General features: G+C 42.6%; 1 protein-coding gene across 1 annotated transcript; it reads right to left on the bottom strand.

The window, feature by feature from the left end:
* Nucleotides 1-386: 386 nt before the first annotated feature.
* On the bottom strand, nt 387-7,830 carry LOC143438121 (sperm motility kinase 2A-like). The gene is made up of 3 exons (XM_076923705.1): nt 7,327-7,830; nt 1,234-2,792; nt 387-796 (listed from the first exon to the last, which is right to left on the bottom strand). Exon 2 carries the CDS (start codon nt 2,764-2,766, stop codon nt 1,279-1,281), a length of 1,488 nt encoding a protein of 495 aa, XP_076779820.1. The 5' UTR covers nt 2,767-2,792; nt 7,327-7,830; the 3' UTR covers nt 387-796; nt 1,234-1,278.
* Nucleotides 7,831-17,444: the final 9,614 nt, after the last annotated feature.

Raw genomic sequence — 17,444 nt, 5'->3', positions numbered from 1 at the left:
AATGTCACAACAGGAAGAGTGAACACCTTATATGATACAATTATTGTCCTGGGGGTTAGGATGGACCTGTGGCTCCTCACAACTCTGGGATCCAGCCCATGCCACATCTGCAGCACTTCACAGAGTTACTATGCTTGCCTCAGTGCAAGTGGGTCAAGCTGATGGTATCTAATGTTCTCCCTGGTCCTTCTGATAATGCTTTTGGCTCCAGAAGGACCCAAAGTCCACCCTCAGCTTCTACACTTCCCCCTTTAGATACCTTAGGACTTGGTCCCTTCAAAGGCTCTTTGAATGATTTGGTGGTTTGGGGCATGATATTATTCTTCCTGGGGCTTTGGAACACCACAGGGCCAATTGTCCTATGTCAAGAAGATGCAGAAAAATCTCCAAGGTCATCATTCACAAACATCTATTTTATACTCTGCATCATAACAAACATGTCAAGAAGCCTTGAGTCTTCTACTAAGAGTGAGGTGGGAACGTGCACCGAGAGGAAGGGTCTGATGTGACCCTGGGTAGGCTTAGGGGCTCCTGTCTTTACCAGCTTTGGACAGGCTTTCAGCCACTGCCCTGAATAGTGATGCCTTTGAGGTAGGAATTCATTCCTTCTACCAACTGGAGTTTCATCATTTGCTCCCTTCCTCCTGGCTGGACTCTGGGCTCTGGGCAATATGTGATGGACCTGGAACATGATGGCTTTCCACAAGGCTCCCTCCTGCAGGTCAGTGTCTACACCTGGGTCCTCTCCAACATTGTGATTGTAGAACTGTAGCATCCAGCATCCTCTAGTGATCTTCTAAAAGGCAACAACACACGTGAGAGGGACACTGGGAACCTCAGCTGCACAGGACATCTCTCCAGCTGTGGTCACCCTGTTCCACACTGCTCCCAAGCTGCCTCCTCCTGTCTGAACCTCCTCCCCCAATCTCCTAGTTCCCACTCCACGCCACCCTCTCTTCCCTCAGCATCTTCCTCTTCCTTCTACTTCCTCCTCCTAGCATGGTTAGTGCCCTCCTGCTGTCTCCTAGTTCAAAGTTTATTAAATTTCCCACGCGCAGGATACTCATGGGAGTGACATTGTGGGATGCTAGATCTGTTGGTAGGTTCCATTTAACCATCATCTCATGCTGTCTACACATAGGTTCCCCATGCATGGTACCATACACCCATGTTTATAATCTGCTGTTGACACAGACTGGAGTAAAATAGATACATTCAAATACTGAAATGTACCTGGGCCAGGCTGGATGTTTGTTCTCTGGATGCCCTCCTGGTGTTTTATGTCTGTGGGGAGACTCTTTTCTCCCCCAGGAGACGTTCGTTTCTTGCTGGTATACAACAACAAAGCTTCCTTAGGGTATTTCCTATCTTCTTAAACCATCCCTTGAAACCTGTAGGCTGGCCCCTGCTGGGGACGGGCTTGTGCTCTGCTGAGGCACTGGTGCTGCTGCTCTGTCTGAAACACATTGAGTACCCGAAGGGGACACTCCTAAAACGTATGTGGGCTTGGCCCATTGTTGGTGTAGTCTGGAGTGACCTGCAGGGAAGAACACCAGGCCAACTGACTCTTCTGTTTTCTCTCTGCTTAGCCTTCTGGCCATGGGGAGTCATTTGACTGTTGGAGGAGGAAGAAAACAAGATGGGCTCGCTTCTTCTCCTTAGTTCCAGGTGGAAAGTAGCAGGATAATCAAAAGAAGGGTATGGTGTTTTCGATGGATTCATGGGTTGAGCCCTGGTAGGGCTGTCACACTCCTGAAGAGCCTGCTCTTTGAAAAAACAATATGAAGCCATGGCCCGGTTGTATTTTTTATGGCATAGTGAGTCTTTAATGTCTTCTGCTTGAAATCCAAGGTATTCCATGGCTTTTACAATGGCTGGGTCTGGCCTGAGGGGGATCTGTTTCTCACAAGGATCTGGGAACCCCCCTGAGTCCTTTTTGAGCCAAGGATGCATCATTACTTCAGTGATGGTGGGCCTGTGTATTGGATTCGTTGTCAGTAGGTAACTAATCATGTGTTGGAGCTCTATTGACAGGCAACAGGGGATAGAATAGTTTCCTAACACAATCTTCTTTTGCAACTGTGGTGTGCTGGCATCATCAAACGGGACCATTCCTGTTGTCATATAAAATAATACAACCCCTAGGGTCCATACGTCGATTTTGGGGCCATCATATCGTCTCCGGAGGAGTACTTCGGGAGCACTAAATAGATAGGTCCCGCAGTGAAAGGTCAGCTTTTGCCCAGACTTCACTTGGGTGCCGAGCCCAAAATCAAGAATTTTTATTTTTCCATTATTGTCTATCATAATATTATCAGGTTTTAAATCTCTGTGAATGATCCCGTGGTCATGGCAGTAGCTCATAGCACTTAATATTTGTTTGAATATTCTCCGTGCCTCATCCTCCTGCAGGTAACCAGCTTCTTGGATGTGTTCATAAAGTAGTTTACCTGTAGCCAACTCCATGATGAGGTATATTCTCTTCTTAGTCTCAATGACTTGAAACAGAGAGATGATGTTGGGATGGTTGGTCATCTTCAATATGTCTACCTCAGAGGTGACCGGATGGCACCAGTGCTCCCTCTTGCGTATTAGTTTGACAGCAACGAGCTTGCCAGTGAGGCGGTGCCTCGCCAGCTTGACTTTGGCGTAGCCTCCCTGGCCGATGGTATTTAAAACTACATATTGAGAGTGGAAACTCTCCATGCCAGAGGGGCTGGGCTCCGATCTGAGCTTTTTTGACTCTTGTTCGCTCTCAGAGCTCATTTGAGGTAACAAAGTATTAATGCTACCTAAGAGGAAAAAGAAAAGAAAGAAAGAAATCAAGAAATGGAAGAAAGAAAGCTAAGATTAGAAACTAAGATAATGAAAAATAAGCAAAACAGAAAACTAAAATGCAAACAAAATAACACAGCAGAAACCCAGAAAAGCAAAACCACGCACAGAGCCAAGAAAATCCAAATTAAAATATCTAACTGCAAGTCACTAGGAGGGAGGAGCACAGCTCAGCAACAGTGAGAAGGAATATTACTAATTGTGTAAGAAGAAAAATGTACAAGAAGATATATAAACAATCAAAGAAATTTTTTAAAATTAACGATTAGAAAACCCAAGCAATGTAAAATTAAATTAAAAAAAATTAAACTCCAAACAAGCAAACCTGTAAAAAGGCAAAAAACTTAGAGATTAAAACAAAATGCCACAAACTCATCAAAAGTTCTAGACTATGCAAAGAACTTTAAAATATTACCAAGAAAACAACCCAATGAATAATTGGGAATATTGGGATAGGGATCTGAAAAGAGTTTTTACAGAAGACATGTAAATGGCCAAGAAATATATGTATACATATATATGTATGTATGTATATATATATATATATATATATATATATATATATATATATATATGTACATATACATATATGTATATATCTCTATCTCTATCTCTAATCTGTATATATATATATATATATATATATATATATATATATATAAATGTTCACCATCCTTGGCCATCAGAGAGATGAAAACTAAAACTTGTTTGAGATTTTATCTTATTCTAATCAGAATGGCTAAAGCACCAACACTGGTGTGGATGTGGGGGATGGAAATCCTTATGCATACTGTCCATGTGAGTATATAAGCTGGTGAGGCCACTATAAAAAAAGTGTGGGTGTCCCTCAAAGAACTAGAAATTGATATGCTACGTGGTCCAGCTCAAGGATATCTATTTCCTACTCAAGGATCCTTAAGGATATCTATTTCCTACTGCAGAGACACTTGTTTCTCCATGTCCAATATTGTTCCATTTATTCACAATGCAGGGTATGTAAACAGCTTAGATATCCATTCGGCCGACGAATGATTAATGAAAAGGTGGTACCGACATATAATGGAATGTTATTCAGCTGTAAAGAAAATTGAAATTATGAAGTTTCCAAGGAAATGCATGGAACTGGACAACATTACACTAAGTGAGCGAAACTAGACTCAGAAGAACAAACATGGCTGCTCTCATACACCCGCAGATCCTTGTATCAAATCTTCAGATTGCTTAGTACAACTTTTGTATCTCATAGAAATTACATTTATTAGTGTAACTCTTATATCTCAGAGAAATTTCTTTGTGCAATGACACAGAAACTCAAAACTGGTCAAAGACTGGAGAATGAATGTTAACGAAGTGCTCAGGCAAAAACAGAGCTGTGTACATTTTATCTTCCCTCCTTTGCTCCCTGCTACCTTCCCTCCCTCCCTCCATGGCATAGGGACTATCACGGAAAAGGGAAGCAGAGAGATTGTAAGAACCAGGGACTGGGAAAGGCTAGAACAAAATAGCATCTTCTTGACACAACAAGACCATGGCACTCATGAATTCACAGCAGCTCTGGCTGCCAGCATGAGATCTACACAAAATCAAGCAGTCCAACATGACCAACCCCTAGTGGGAACATTGGCAGTTGATGACATTTAGGGAAGAGAGTCAATCCTCCTTAAGAATGTGTCTCCTGCTAGATCATTCACACTCCAGTGGATGTTCCCACACTCATGAATATATATGACAGCAGGCTATTAAAAAACACATGAATTCGTGGGTTGTGTGGAGTGGCTGTGGGGATGGATCTAGGAGTTGCTGGGGAAGGACAGGGAGTGAATAGGATCCAAATTCATTTTATGGATGTCTGAAATTCTCAAAAGATAGGATAACTTTCAAAAACCCCAAATAATCAAAAACTTAACACCCCAAAGAAAGCCAAAGCAGAAACAATCAACAATAAAACAAATAAGAAAACCTAGAAGACCAAAAACTGGTAACCCAAAACTGGCACAAAATTCCCCCAAAATAGAAACAGGAGAGAGAGAGAGAGAGAGAGAGAGAGAGAGAGAGAGAGAGATCAAACAAAAACCTCAACAAATCCTGAAATCAAAAAACCAGCCAAGCAAAGAAACCAGAAAATAAAATCGATAGCATCAAAGATTAAAACTAAGATAACTTCTGGGCAGTGGTGGTGCATACCTATAGTCCCAGCACTCAGGAGGCAGAGGCAGGCAAATCTCTGAGTTTGAGGCCAGCCTGGTTGACAGAGCAAGTTCCAGGACAGTCAGATATACACAGAAAAACTCTGTCTCAGGAAAAAAAAAAACAATTAACAAAAAACAAAAACAAACCCTCCACTATCCACAGGCTGGGGTGATAGTTCAGTACTTCAATAGCAAAACACAAGGACTGAATTTCAATCTTTAGAAACCCCATGAAAAATAGTCTACCAAGTCATTTTAATTTTAGATTATAAAGTGGACCAAAGACCCCAACATAAAACCAGACACACTAAATCTAATAAAACAGAAAGTGGGAAATACTCTTGAACTCATCAGCCCAGGAGACAACTCCCTGAAGAGAACATCAATGGCTCATGCACTAACAACAACAATTAATAAATAGAACCTCATGAAACTGGAAGCTTCTGTAAGAAAAAGGACACTGTCATTAGGACAAAACAACAGCCTACAGATTGAGAAAAGGTCTTCACTATTCTACATCTGATAGAGGGCTAATATCCAAGATGTATAAAGAACCCAAGAAGCTAGACACTGACAATCCAAACAGCCCAATTGAAAAGGGGTACAGAGCTAAACAGAATTCTCAACAGAAGAATCTCTAAAGTCTGAGAAGCCCTTAAGGAAATGTTCAATGTAGTTAGAGATCAGGGAAATACAAATCAAAATGACTTTGAGATTCCATCTTACACTCATCAGAATGGCTAAGATCAAAGTCTCAAGTGACATCGTCATGTGCTGGTGAGGATGTGAAGCAAGGGCAACAACACTCCTCTATTGCTGGTGGGAGTGCAAACATGTACAACCACTCTGAAAGTCAATTTGGCAGTTTCTTTGAAAATCAGGAATAGTTGTACCCTAAGATCCAGCTATACCACTCTCAGGCATATACCCAAAAGATGTTCCACCATACCACAAAGGGACTTACTCAACCATATTCATAGCAGCCTTATTCATGACAGCCCGAAACTTGAAACAACCCAGATGTCCCTCAATTGAAGAATGGATAATGTAGTTTGTTATCACAGTGGAATACTAGTCAGCTACTGAAAAACAAAGGTATCATGAAAATTGAAGGCCAATGATTGGAACTTGAAAATATCATCCTGTGTGAGGTAACCCAGACCCAGAAAGACAAACATGGTATATATTCACTTATAAGTGGATATTAGCTCTAAAATATAGGATAACCATGCTATAATCAACAAACCCGAAGAAGCTAATTAACAAGGTTGACACAAGGGAGGATGCTTGAATCTCATTCAAAAGAGGAAACAAAAGAGTAGGATGGAAGGATGGAACTGAGGGGGAGAATGGGGTTGAGAGGAGACCAGGGGACCAGATATGTGTGGGGAGAGCATGGCAAGTGGTCAGGAGAGGCCTGAGTGTGGGGGATGCATGTCTGGGATGAGTTGGGAGACTTGGCGGGGATGGGGTATGGGAGGTTCCTAGCAGCTGGGGTTGGAGAGACTGAAGTGGCCATCTCCTATAGCCAGGTAAAATTTTCAGTAGTTGAAGGGGGACAGTAACCAACCCACAAAACCTTCAACCCCAAATGTGTCTGACCTACAAGATGTTCAGGGATAAAGATGGAGTAGAGATTGAGAGAATTGCAAGCCAATGACAAGCCCAACTTGAGACCCACCCCATGAGAGAGAGAGAGAGAGCACTATTAATGATATTCTAGGACTTACAGACAGGACCTAATGTAAGTGTCTTCTGCTTCAATCAGCAGCTGATGGAAACAGATACAGAGACCCTGAGTCAAACATTAGGCAGAGCTTGGGGAGTCTTGTGGAAGAGTGAGCAAGCCAGAGGGGTCAAAAACACCACAGAGTCAACTAAGTTGAGCCCATGGAGGCTCACAAAGATTGAACCACCAATCAAAGAGTATGCAGGAGCTACACATAGGCCCCTTACACATTTGTAGCAGATGTGCAGCTTGTCTTCATGTGGGTCCCCTAACAATTGAAGCTGAGGCTGTCTCTTACTCTGTTGCCTGCCTTTGGATCCCTTTCCCCTAGCTGGGATGCCTTCTCTGTTCTCTGTGGGAGAGGACAAGCTTAGTTCTGCTAGAAGTAGATGTCCCAGAACAGGTTGGTACACAAGGGGTTGGCCTCCCCTTCTCTGAGAACAGGATGGAGTTATAGGAGGAAGGGCATATGAGGTGGGCCTAGGAGGAGTGGAGGGAGTGAGGGGATCTGATTGGGATGTAACATGAATAAATTTTTAAAATTCTTTAAAAAACTTAAAGTAGATTGCTTACCTTAGAAACAATGGCCAAGTTGACTGAAGGCCTCAAAACTTTCCCTCACACGGGTGTTCTCACACCTACCACACGTGTACTTACAGGACACAAACACACAGATTCACACACAGTCACCCACAGGTATATCTACACACACACACACACCAACAGGTACTCACACACAAGGAAACTTAAAACACAACACACACACTCACACACACTCACACACAAACAGGTACTCACACACAAGTAATCTTAAAACACAATGCACACAATCAGGTACTCACATGCAAGTAAACTGAAAACACAACACATATACTACACACACACACACACACACACACACAGACACACACACACACACACACACACACACACACAAGCAATCCTCCCCCAAACACACACTGATCTAGACACACACAAGCTCAAACACAAACCAATCAAAAGCAAAATTCACAAACAGCTCACTAGATACAACAAAATCGCAGAGGGCACCACACCACCACTCCTCTCAACGCACTCAAAGAAATCCAGGTGTGACCACAGCTTAACATCTGCTGGCTGGACCATGTCACAGTTGTTCCTCATGAGGTCATAGCAGGACCTGTCCTGCCAGGGCTGGGAGGGACTCCAAGGCTCTGGCTAGGTGGGCTATGGAGACTGACTGACATTAGGCTTTCAGAAATCAAAACCTGTAGGATGTGTTGATATCCTCAGGTCTCTGGTTTGAATGTTTGCTGTGCCTCCTGCTTTAAAGCCCTCATGTCTACACTCAGCACGTCACTTTTGCATTCCAACTGATGGGTCCAAGATGATGCTACAGCTTAACTTTTAAAAAAAAGTTCTTGTTAAAACCTGGGTGGCTGCTGTCTTTCTGACATTACTGTAGCCATTTGTTTTATACCTGTAGCCTGCTGTCTTACATTAATAACAGATACCCTTCTCATGCCCAGCTAACCATTAACCACAAATCCCATTAAATTCTATGCTCTGGTAGTCTTGGACATTCTCCTGACCCTTGCCCTCCTTTAAGGCCAATCATAATTAAGGTCAGGTCGAATTGCTTTGTACAGTTAGCAGCAATAAGCCCAGACCTGAACCAACCATCCAACTGCCTAGCAAGACTTCCTGCACCTGTGTGTGAGCTTTCATTATTGCTATGTGGTTTTTGCTTTTTATAAGCCACCCCTGGGAAACAGCGTTGCCTTCTCAACTCCTGAGTCTGACCTGCATCCTTGATCAATCAGTCCCAGGTTATATGTTCAATAAACTACCCTTCTTTGACTGAGATGGCTGTCTGAGTGGTTTGTGGAGTGATTCCTGGACCCCAACACTGCTCATGGAATATAATAAAGCAGCTTATTACCACCTGTGAGGATGATAGGAATATACCTCTCTCATAATTTCCTGGATTTTCTTGGATTTTAAAGATCTAAATCCATAGGACACACTCCCCCGGAGATACTCATGGATGGGACTAGTTGCAATCACATGAGGGTTATTGATGAATTTATAGTGGCTGATGCACCAGGGCCCTTGTGCTCCCAGGTAAGAATGAGCTTAGGCAAAGGGTGGTTTATAAACAGAGTTCACAAGGACAGTTAATTGCTTCTTGGACAGTATAGGGGACAGAAACAAAGGGTCCTATGGGAATCCTGGCATGGACCTGCCCAGGGATGGCTTAGGGAGCCTCACACAAGCCCTCAGATGAAGATGTAGAACTCCCAGCTCCTCCAGCACCATGACTGCCTGGATGCTTCTATGCTGCCACCTTGGTGATCATGGACTGAACTTATGAGACCTTAAGGCAGCCTCAACTAATGTTGTCCTTAGATGAGCTGCATTGTTCATGATGTGTCTCTTCTCAGCAGCAAAACCCTTACTAAGACAGTATCCATATTCCCTTTCCCAGCTTCCAGACTGTAGAATCATCACACATGAGGGCAATCTATTGAGACTATGGGGCCAGGAGCCTCTAGGCTGTCTGCTTCATCTGAGAGATTCTGTTTCCAGAGTGCTAGGACATCATGTCACTAAAGGAATGGTTGCCCCTCTATTTCAATAGTATGAATAGCACCAGCAGGCACCTGCTGTGTTAGCCCATGAACACAAGGCTGTCTTCTCCAAGAGTGGATCCAACATCTCTCAGAACCTCCTCAAGAACTGGTTGTTCCTGAGGATTACCTGCACTTGCTTATGCAGACCTATTCTGAGTTCTGAAATCTATTCAAAGCCTACTCATCGTAGACCTGTGAGTTCAGACAGTAGTCCTTAGAGTCATGTTCTACCTTGACTGTTTACTTCCTCTGGGTAGGAAGTACATGGGGCCACAAGATCTCATTCTTCCTCTCATTTTGTTGGCCATCTAGAGTTATGCTAAGGTATTGGGAACACATGTTAGCAGATGAACCAGCCCAGGCTTCTTCAATGTCAAAGCCTATCTGCTACCCCTGCATCATATAACTGGTTCAGAAAAGCACATCTCATTAGAATTCTAAGGGTTCGGGGAGTATGGGTGGAGAGTCCATTTTCTGCTGCCAGGTAAATGTCCTTTGCTTCCACATGGCCAACTGGGAGTAGGGATTGAGAGAGGTAAGAAGATGAAACCCTTCAAATATCTACTTGGTGTCACCAAAGACTGTAAATTCTGACTGGCCTGATGTTTAAGTTAGATTTTTAAAAAGCCACCTCAGCACAGTTAGTAGGTACTCTCAGGATTGTGTAGCAGGGTGGGTACAAAGGGGTGGGGACCCTGGGGCAGGTGCAGAGGGGCAGGAACCCAGGGACAGGTACAGTGTGGCAGAGATCCTGGGGCTGGTGCAATGGGGCAGAGTAATGTTGCAGGAACCCTGTGGTAAAGACCCTGGGGTAGGTGTAAGTGGCAAGGACTCTGGGGGAGGGGTACCGAGGCAGGCACCCAAGCTGGAATGATGAGCCAGTTGTGTGTTTGCTTCATGCAGTGCTCTCATGAGTAGAGAACACTGGCAACTGCCCCAAAGGGGATGGTGGGAGCTTCTTGAAAGAACTCTATAGCTCCTGAGAAAGTATACATTCCACAGATGGGCCTGTATGGAGATGAGCAGATTCCAAAGGGGCTGTCTTAAGTGAACAGCCAAAGAAAACAGAAATGTAGAACAAGCAATTGGACAAGCCATTTCAAAGGTGCTTTGTTCACAAGAATAGAACAGAAGGAAACTGATAAAGGCAAGTCACTTCTTTGTAGAGATGAAAACAAGCAGTTTTCATCTCATGTCTGCCTGGTCATCCAATGAAGATCAGGTAACTGCTGGCTCTATCTGTCTACCCATCTACCTATCTGTCTATCTATCTATCTATCTATCTATCTATCTATCTATCTATCTAATCATCATGAGGAAAGTCAGATTTATTTGTAAGAAGATATTCACAGCAGTGCTTTCTGGTGGTGACAATGAAGATTGTAGGGGGTGAGATGGATTAATTAATTAATTAATTAATTTAATAGGGTGTCAATTTTGGCTAGTTCCCATCAGCATCTGTTGTGCCAACATACAGTTTTAGTGTGACACAGAAGATGCCTACCTGGAAAATTTATCCTGTCTCTAAGAAACACTGTGTAATACAACTGTCTGCACTGCAAGTCAGACAAAACCTAGGGTTGGGAAACTGGATAGAATAAAGGTTTGTGAGGCTGGACTTAGACTCTGTGGAGGGCTCAGGACACCTGACTGTCCTGATGCATCCCATTCTGATTTATTTCTCTCCAACAGAGCCAGCCACCTCAGCATCTACATTTCCTGGTAAGCCCCTAATCATCTTACACTGTGTAGAGTGTTCAAATTCAGGATGGGCTCTGAGAGTTTGAGGGAGCCCTCGGAGCCCTCTGGGCCTGGCTGACTCAACTTGAGGCTGCTGTGTACCTTCTCAGTGTGCTCATCCACCAGGGTCCTCAAAAGTCAACAATGAGCTTGCTGAGAGGCCTAGCAACTCCACATTGGTCCAGCAGCAACTGTACTCTTTAGAGGGTCATAAACAGAACACATGGATTCTGATTGGTCCAACAGTCTGGAAGAGCGAAAGATATCGCCAGCCAAGGACAAGTGCTGTGTGAGTGGACACTGAGGCATTGCAGGGCTCAGACTCCTCACCATCCTCCTCCAGCCTCTTTTCTTCTTCCTTAAGATGTTTCCTGCAGATTTGAAAGGTCCAAGCAGTTTATGACATGGATTTGAATTTAATCTCAGCACATTTCAATGATTACAATAAAACTAAGATGAGGCTAACTTTTTTTCTTCCAAAAATGTATTTTTTATTCAGTTTACATCCTGATCCCAGCCACCCTCTCTCCTCTCTTCCCAGTCACCCATATGAATCCCTTCCACCACTAAGCCCCAGTTCTTTTATGGGAAGGAGAACCCCCCTTGGGTACCACTAGAAGACCCTGGGACTTCTAGTACCAGCAGGACTAGGCACATCCTGTCCCACTTATTCCCAATTAGGAAGCCAGGTAGGGGGAAGGGCATCCAATGGCAGGCAACAGAGACTGAGACAGCCCTGGCTCTACTTGTTAGGTGATCCACAAGGAGACCAAGCTGCACATTTATTTTCTACATCATGCTCCCTTGTTGGTGGATCAGGCTCTAGGATACTCCATGGTCCCATGTTAATTGACTCTGTGGGTCTTCTTGTAGTGTCTTTGAGCACTCTGGTTGAACACAACTGTCCCCCATTTTTCCCCAAGACTCCCTGAGCTCCACCTGATGTTTGGCTGTGGGTTTCAGCTGCTGGATTAAGCCTCACTGGACACAGTTATGCTAAGTTCCTGAATGCATACATAGCAGTGTATCATTAATACTGTCAGTGGTTGGATCTGTAACATGAGATGGCTTTCAAGTTGGGGCAGTCATTGATTGGCTGTTCCCTCAGTCTCTGCTCAATCTTTAGCCCTGCACATATTGTAAGCAAGACAGATTTTGAGTTGAATGTTTTGTGGGTGGATTGATGTCGCCCTTCTCCTCTAGAAGTCTGCCTGGCTACAGGAGGTGACCATTTCATTCTCTATATCCCCTTCTGGTAGGAATCTATGCTAGAGTCACACCCATAGACTCCCCATATCCTCTCCCATTCCAAGCTTCCAGATAGTCTCTAGATACCTGTCCTCTCCTGCCATGACAATTTCCATATTCTCTCTTAGCACTCTCCCAACCCACTCTCCCTAGACCTGATCACCATTTCCATTCCCCTTCCCACATCCTCTCTTACCCAGTTCCCTCTCTATCCTTTTGCTGAATTTTGTTTTCTCTTCTGAGTGATATTCACAGACCCTCCCTTAGGTTCTCCTTCTTACCTAGTTTCTTGGGTCTGTGGATCATAGCATGTTTATCCTGCACTTTATGGTTAATGTCTATTTTAAGTGAGTACACACCATATGTGTCTTTTCTGGCTCTGGGATACCTCACTCAGGATGACATTCTCAACTTCATCCATTTGCCTACATAATTCATGATGCCTTTGCTTTGAATAGCTGAGTAGTATTCCATAGTGCAAACGTACCACATTGTCTGTATCCATTCTTCAGTTGAGGAACATCTACATTGTTTCCATTTCCTAGCTATTACAAATAAAACCATGATGAACATTCTTGATCAAGCATTCCTGTGGGATAGCATTTGGATATTTGCCCAGGAATTCTTTCATTTGGTTTTGAGGTAAAACTGTTCCCAGTGTTCTGAGAAAAGGCAAAGTTGGTTTCCACAGTGGATGTACAAATTTGCAATCCCACCAGCAATGGAGGAGTGTTCCCTTTTCCCCCACATTCTTATCAGTACTTACTGGATGTCCCTTGAGTTAGCCATTATTATGCAGAAAAGATTGAATCACAGGGTTGTTTTGATTTGCGTTTTCCAGATGACTAAGGATGGTGAACATTTCTTTAAGTGGTTCTCAGCCATTCGAAATTTCTCTGCTGAGTTTAGCTCTGCAACACCATTTATAGATTAGGAGATCTGGTTTGTTGGCGTTTAACTTCTTGAGTTCTTTATGTATTTTACATATTAGCCTTTTGTGCGATGTAGGACTGGTGAAGATCCTTTCCCAACCTATAGGCTGCCATTTGTCTTATTGACTGTGTCGTTTGCCTTACAGAAACTTTTCCATTTTATGAAGTTTCATTTATTAATTTTTGATCTCTGTGTCATTAGCCATTGTTGTTCTCTTAAGAAGTTGTCTCCTGTACCAATGTGTTCAAGGCTATTTCCCTATTTCTCTTCTATTAGGATTAGTACATAAGGTTTTTTTTGTTGTTGTTGTTGAGGTCTTTTATCCACTTAGACTTGAGTTTTATGCAGGGTGAAAGATAAGTTTCTCTTTGCATTCTTCTATATGCCTACATCCAGTTATGTTGGGAGCTGACTTTTAGCAGAAAGTAGCTATCAGCTTTGCAGCCATCTTGAACCATATACCCTGACATGAGACTTGGATTACAGTAGCCTACAACAGCTGAGCACACTCTGATAACATCTTACTTTAGATACCCAGGACTTTCTTTGGGTGTGTGAGATTAAAGGTGTGTGACTTAAAGGTGTGACTTAGAGATCAGATTTAGAGACAAGACCTAAGGGCATGATTAAAGGCGTGACCAAAAGACATGGCTTACAAGTGAGACATATAAAAGGCGAGAGGCAGACAGGAGAGAACAATTTGCAGTAACAGAGATTCAGACAGGAGGAGCAGGAGTAGACATTGGACACTCGGAGAGAACAACAGGAGCACAACTAGGAACTAGGAAATAGGAACTCAAGACTTGGGACTTGGACTAGGAAAAGAGACTGAAGAATAAATGGGATTGAATCACACTATGTCTTGTCTCCATTCTTCGAGTCCATCCTCACTCTCTCTCTTGCAGAACCCTGACCTGCATACCAGAGCAGCAGCTTGGGCCAGGAAACAGTGGCCACCAAGCATGGAGTGGAGAGGGCTGCAACATTTTTGGCTACCCAAAGTGGGGCAGCTCAGGCCTCAACATTTTTGGCTCCCAAAGCATGGGGCCACCAAGTGTAGAGAGTGTGGTCTGCAACACAGTTAGTCCAGCACCATCCGTTGAAGATGATTTCTTTTTTTCAATCACAGGATTTTTGCCTTCTTTGTCAAAAATAAGTATTTTAAGGTGTACTACAGCTTGAAATCAGGTATAGTGATTACACCAAAATTCTTTACTTTTCAGGATTGTTTAAGCTATCCAGGCCTTTTACTGTTTTCATTTGAAGCTGAGAATTGCTGTTTTAAGGTCTGTAAAGACTTGTGTTGGAATTTTGATAAGAATTGCATTGAGTCTGTAGATTAATTTTGCTAAAATTGTCACTTTTAGTATGTTAATCCTAGCTATCCATGACCGTTTTTCTATATTCTTCTTCAGAGACTTGAAGTTTTTGTCATACACATCTTTCACTTGCTTTGTTAGCATTACACCAAGACACGCTTTATGAGGCTATTATAAAGAGTGGAGTTTCCCTAATTTCTTACTCAGCCCATTTATTGTTTGTATAAAAGAGGGCTACTGATTTTTTTTAGTTAATTTTGTTTTCATCCACATTGTTGAAGGTGATTATCAGCTCTAGGAGTTCTCTGATAGAGTTTTTGGAGTCATTTACGTATATTACCAAATCTTCTGCAAATACCAATACTTTGACTTCTTCCTTTCCACCTTATGTCCCCTAGATCTTCTTTATTTGTCTTATTGCTCTAACCAGAATTCAAAGAACTATATTGAATAGATAAGGAGATGGTGGGCAGCCTTGCCCTGCCCTTGATTTTGGTGGAATTGCTTTAATTTTCACTCCATTTAGTTTGATGTTGGCTATTAGTTTGCTGTATATTACCTTTAGTGTTTTTATGCATGCCCCTAAATTGCTGACCTCTCCAAGACTTTTAACATGAAGGGATGTTGGGTTTTGTGAAGGCTTATTTACCTTCTAATGAGATGACCATGTGAGATTTTCTTTTTTAATTAATCATTTTCTTCATTTACATTTCAAATGATATCCCCCTTCCTGGTTGTCCCTCCACAACCAGCCCATCCCATTCCCCCTCTCCCTCCTCCCATTTGCCTCTAAGAGGGTGCTCCTCTATCCACTCACCCGTCCCACCTCACTACTCTAATATCCACCACAATGGCACATCAAACCAACCTAGGATCAGAGGCCTCCCCTCTCATTGATGTCAGATAAGGTCATACTCTGCTACATATGTATGTGGAGCCATGTATTCCTACATGTGTATACTTTGGTTGGTGGTTTAGTCTCTGGGAGCTCTGGGTGGTTAGTTTAGTTAAGGTTACTCTTTCTATGGGGTTGCAATCGACTTCACCTACTTCAGTCCTTCCCATAGCTCTTCCAGTTGGGTGCCCAGGCTCAGTCTGATGGTTGGCTGTGAGTATCTGCATCTGTATTTGTCAGGTGTTGGTAGTACCTGTCAAGGAAAAGCCATACCAGGCTCCTGTCAGCAAGCACTTCTTGGCATCAGCAGTAGTGTTTGGGTTTGGTATTTGCAGATAGGATGAATCACTAGGTGGTCTGGTTTCAGGAGGCCTTTATTTCAGTCTCTGATTCTTTTTTTCCCCCAAACACTTTATTTATCAGTATTTGTATATACATACGTACTTATACATGTATACATATATACATACATATATGAACAATAATTAAATAAGATCTATTTGAAAAGTACTGAATGTTGGGAAGAGTGGGAGGAAGGAGAGAAGGAAAAAATTATGTAAATACAGTGCTCATATATGAAATTCTCAAAAAGGAATCAATTTTTAAAAAAAAATGTTCAACAGATTAACTTGCATTTTACAATATGAAAATAAATATGACCTGTAATTATGTTGAAGGACATTTTAACTCACTACAAACTATGAAATTTAAAATGAAATCAATAAAAATTATTTTACCCAGCATACTAACAAAAACCACAATAACATTTTATAATTCAAAGTATTTCTGAGAACAAGAAAATGGATTGTCAGAAGCTAAGTCAGCAGTGCCAGGGGGACACTGTGTGTTATTTCTTTTCTTTTTTTTTCTTTTTTTAATTATTATCAAATCATAATTTTTACTTTTTAACACAGGGGTTATAAACACGAAAATGCAGGATGTGGGGAAGGGGATGACACAGGAGCATAGATGTTCAGGGGGAGTACAGATATCTTTCAGAACAGGGTATCAGCTGGGTGAAGGTTCAGGGGTCAGGTCACTATGACTCTGCCTATGCTTCCCTTGTCCTTATCTAAGTTGGTACTATCTGCCAAGGCTGCCTATTTACAAGGTCTATAACTACTCAAGCTGGTAGATTTCCACAAAAGGTGCCTGTTTACAATAGTTTATAGACATCTGTTTCAGTGTTTTTTTGTTTTTTTTTTATAGAGACCCAAGACTTTGTATTAGCAGGCATGTATGTCAGGCCTATTGCTGATTTTAGGCTTATGGCTGATTTTAGACCTTCAGTGTATAAGCAGGGCTGCACCTGACATCTCCTCCCTTCTCCAAATATAGAAGGGTTGTGGAGATTCTAATCTTGCCAAGGCGGGGATAAAGGCCTGACCTCCAGTAATTAAAGGGGACCTTGTAATGGCTCCAGTCCTCCTGTCATTGTCCAGTGAGGCATGAGGGCCATACCTGTCCCGATATCTTTTTCCTGGAGAGGGGATACTTTTGACATCAACCCCTATGCCGTCAGGCTTGTCCCTCAGGGAACCCAGAAACGTATTTTTAACTTTTATTTATATTCTCTTGCAGTGCTTAGCCTCGCAGCCTAAGCAAGAATTCAGATTGCCAGACAGAGGGGTTCTGGGTGGCCCCTCACTGCTTGGTCCAGGGGCAGAAGTCCCCTCTTTTAGGTTGGGTGGAGATGGGACTTGGGAGCACCCTGGATAGAGTAACATCCTCATCTAGAGTCTTGTGGTCCTCCATAGCTAACTTATGATAATGTATCTGAATAGATTTTGCTATCAGATTATCTATCTGTTGTTTCACAAAGTTAGTCAGCCTATTTAAGGCCCAGGGACCAAAGGAAATAAACAAAAATAACCTAATTAATGGTCCCAAGATGAAAGGAAGTAGGGTTAACAATCATGGAGAGGTTGAAGACCAATTCTTGTA

Source organism: Arvicanthis niloticus, chromosome 24 (genome assembly GCF_011762505.2).
Source record: "Arvicanthis niloticus isolate mArvNil1 chromosome 24, mArvNil1.pat.X, whole genome shotgun sequence".
Lineage (NCBI taxonomy): Eukaryota > Metazoa > Chordata > Mammalia > Rodentia > Muridae > Arvicanthis > Arvicanthis niloticus.
Note: the sequence above shows the minus strand (reverse complement) of the source record. Positions and strands in the feature narration are given on the sequence as shown.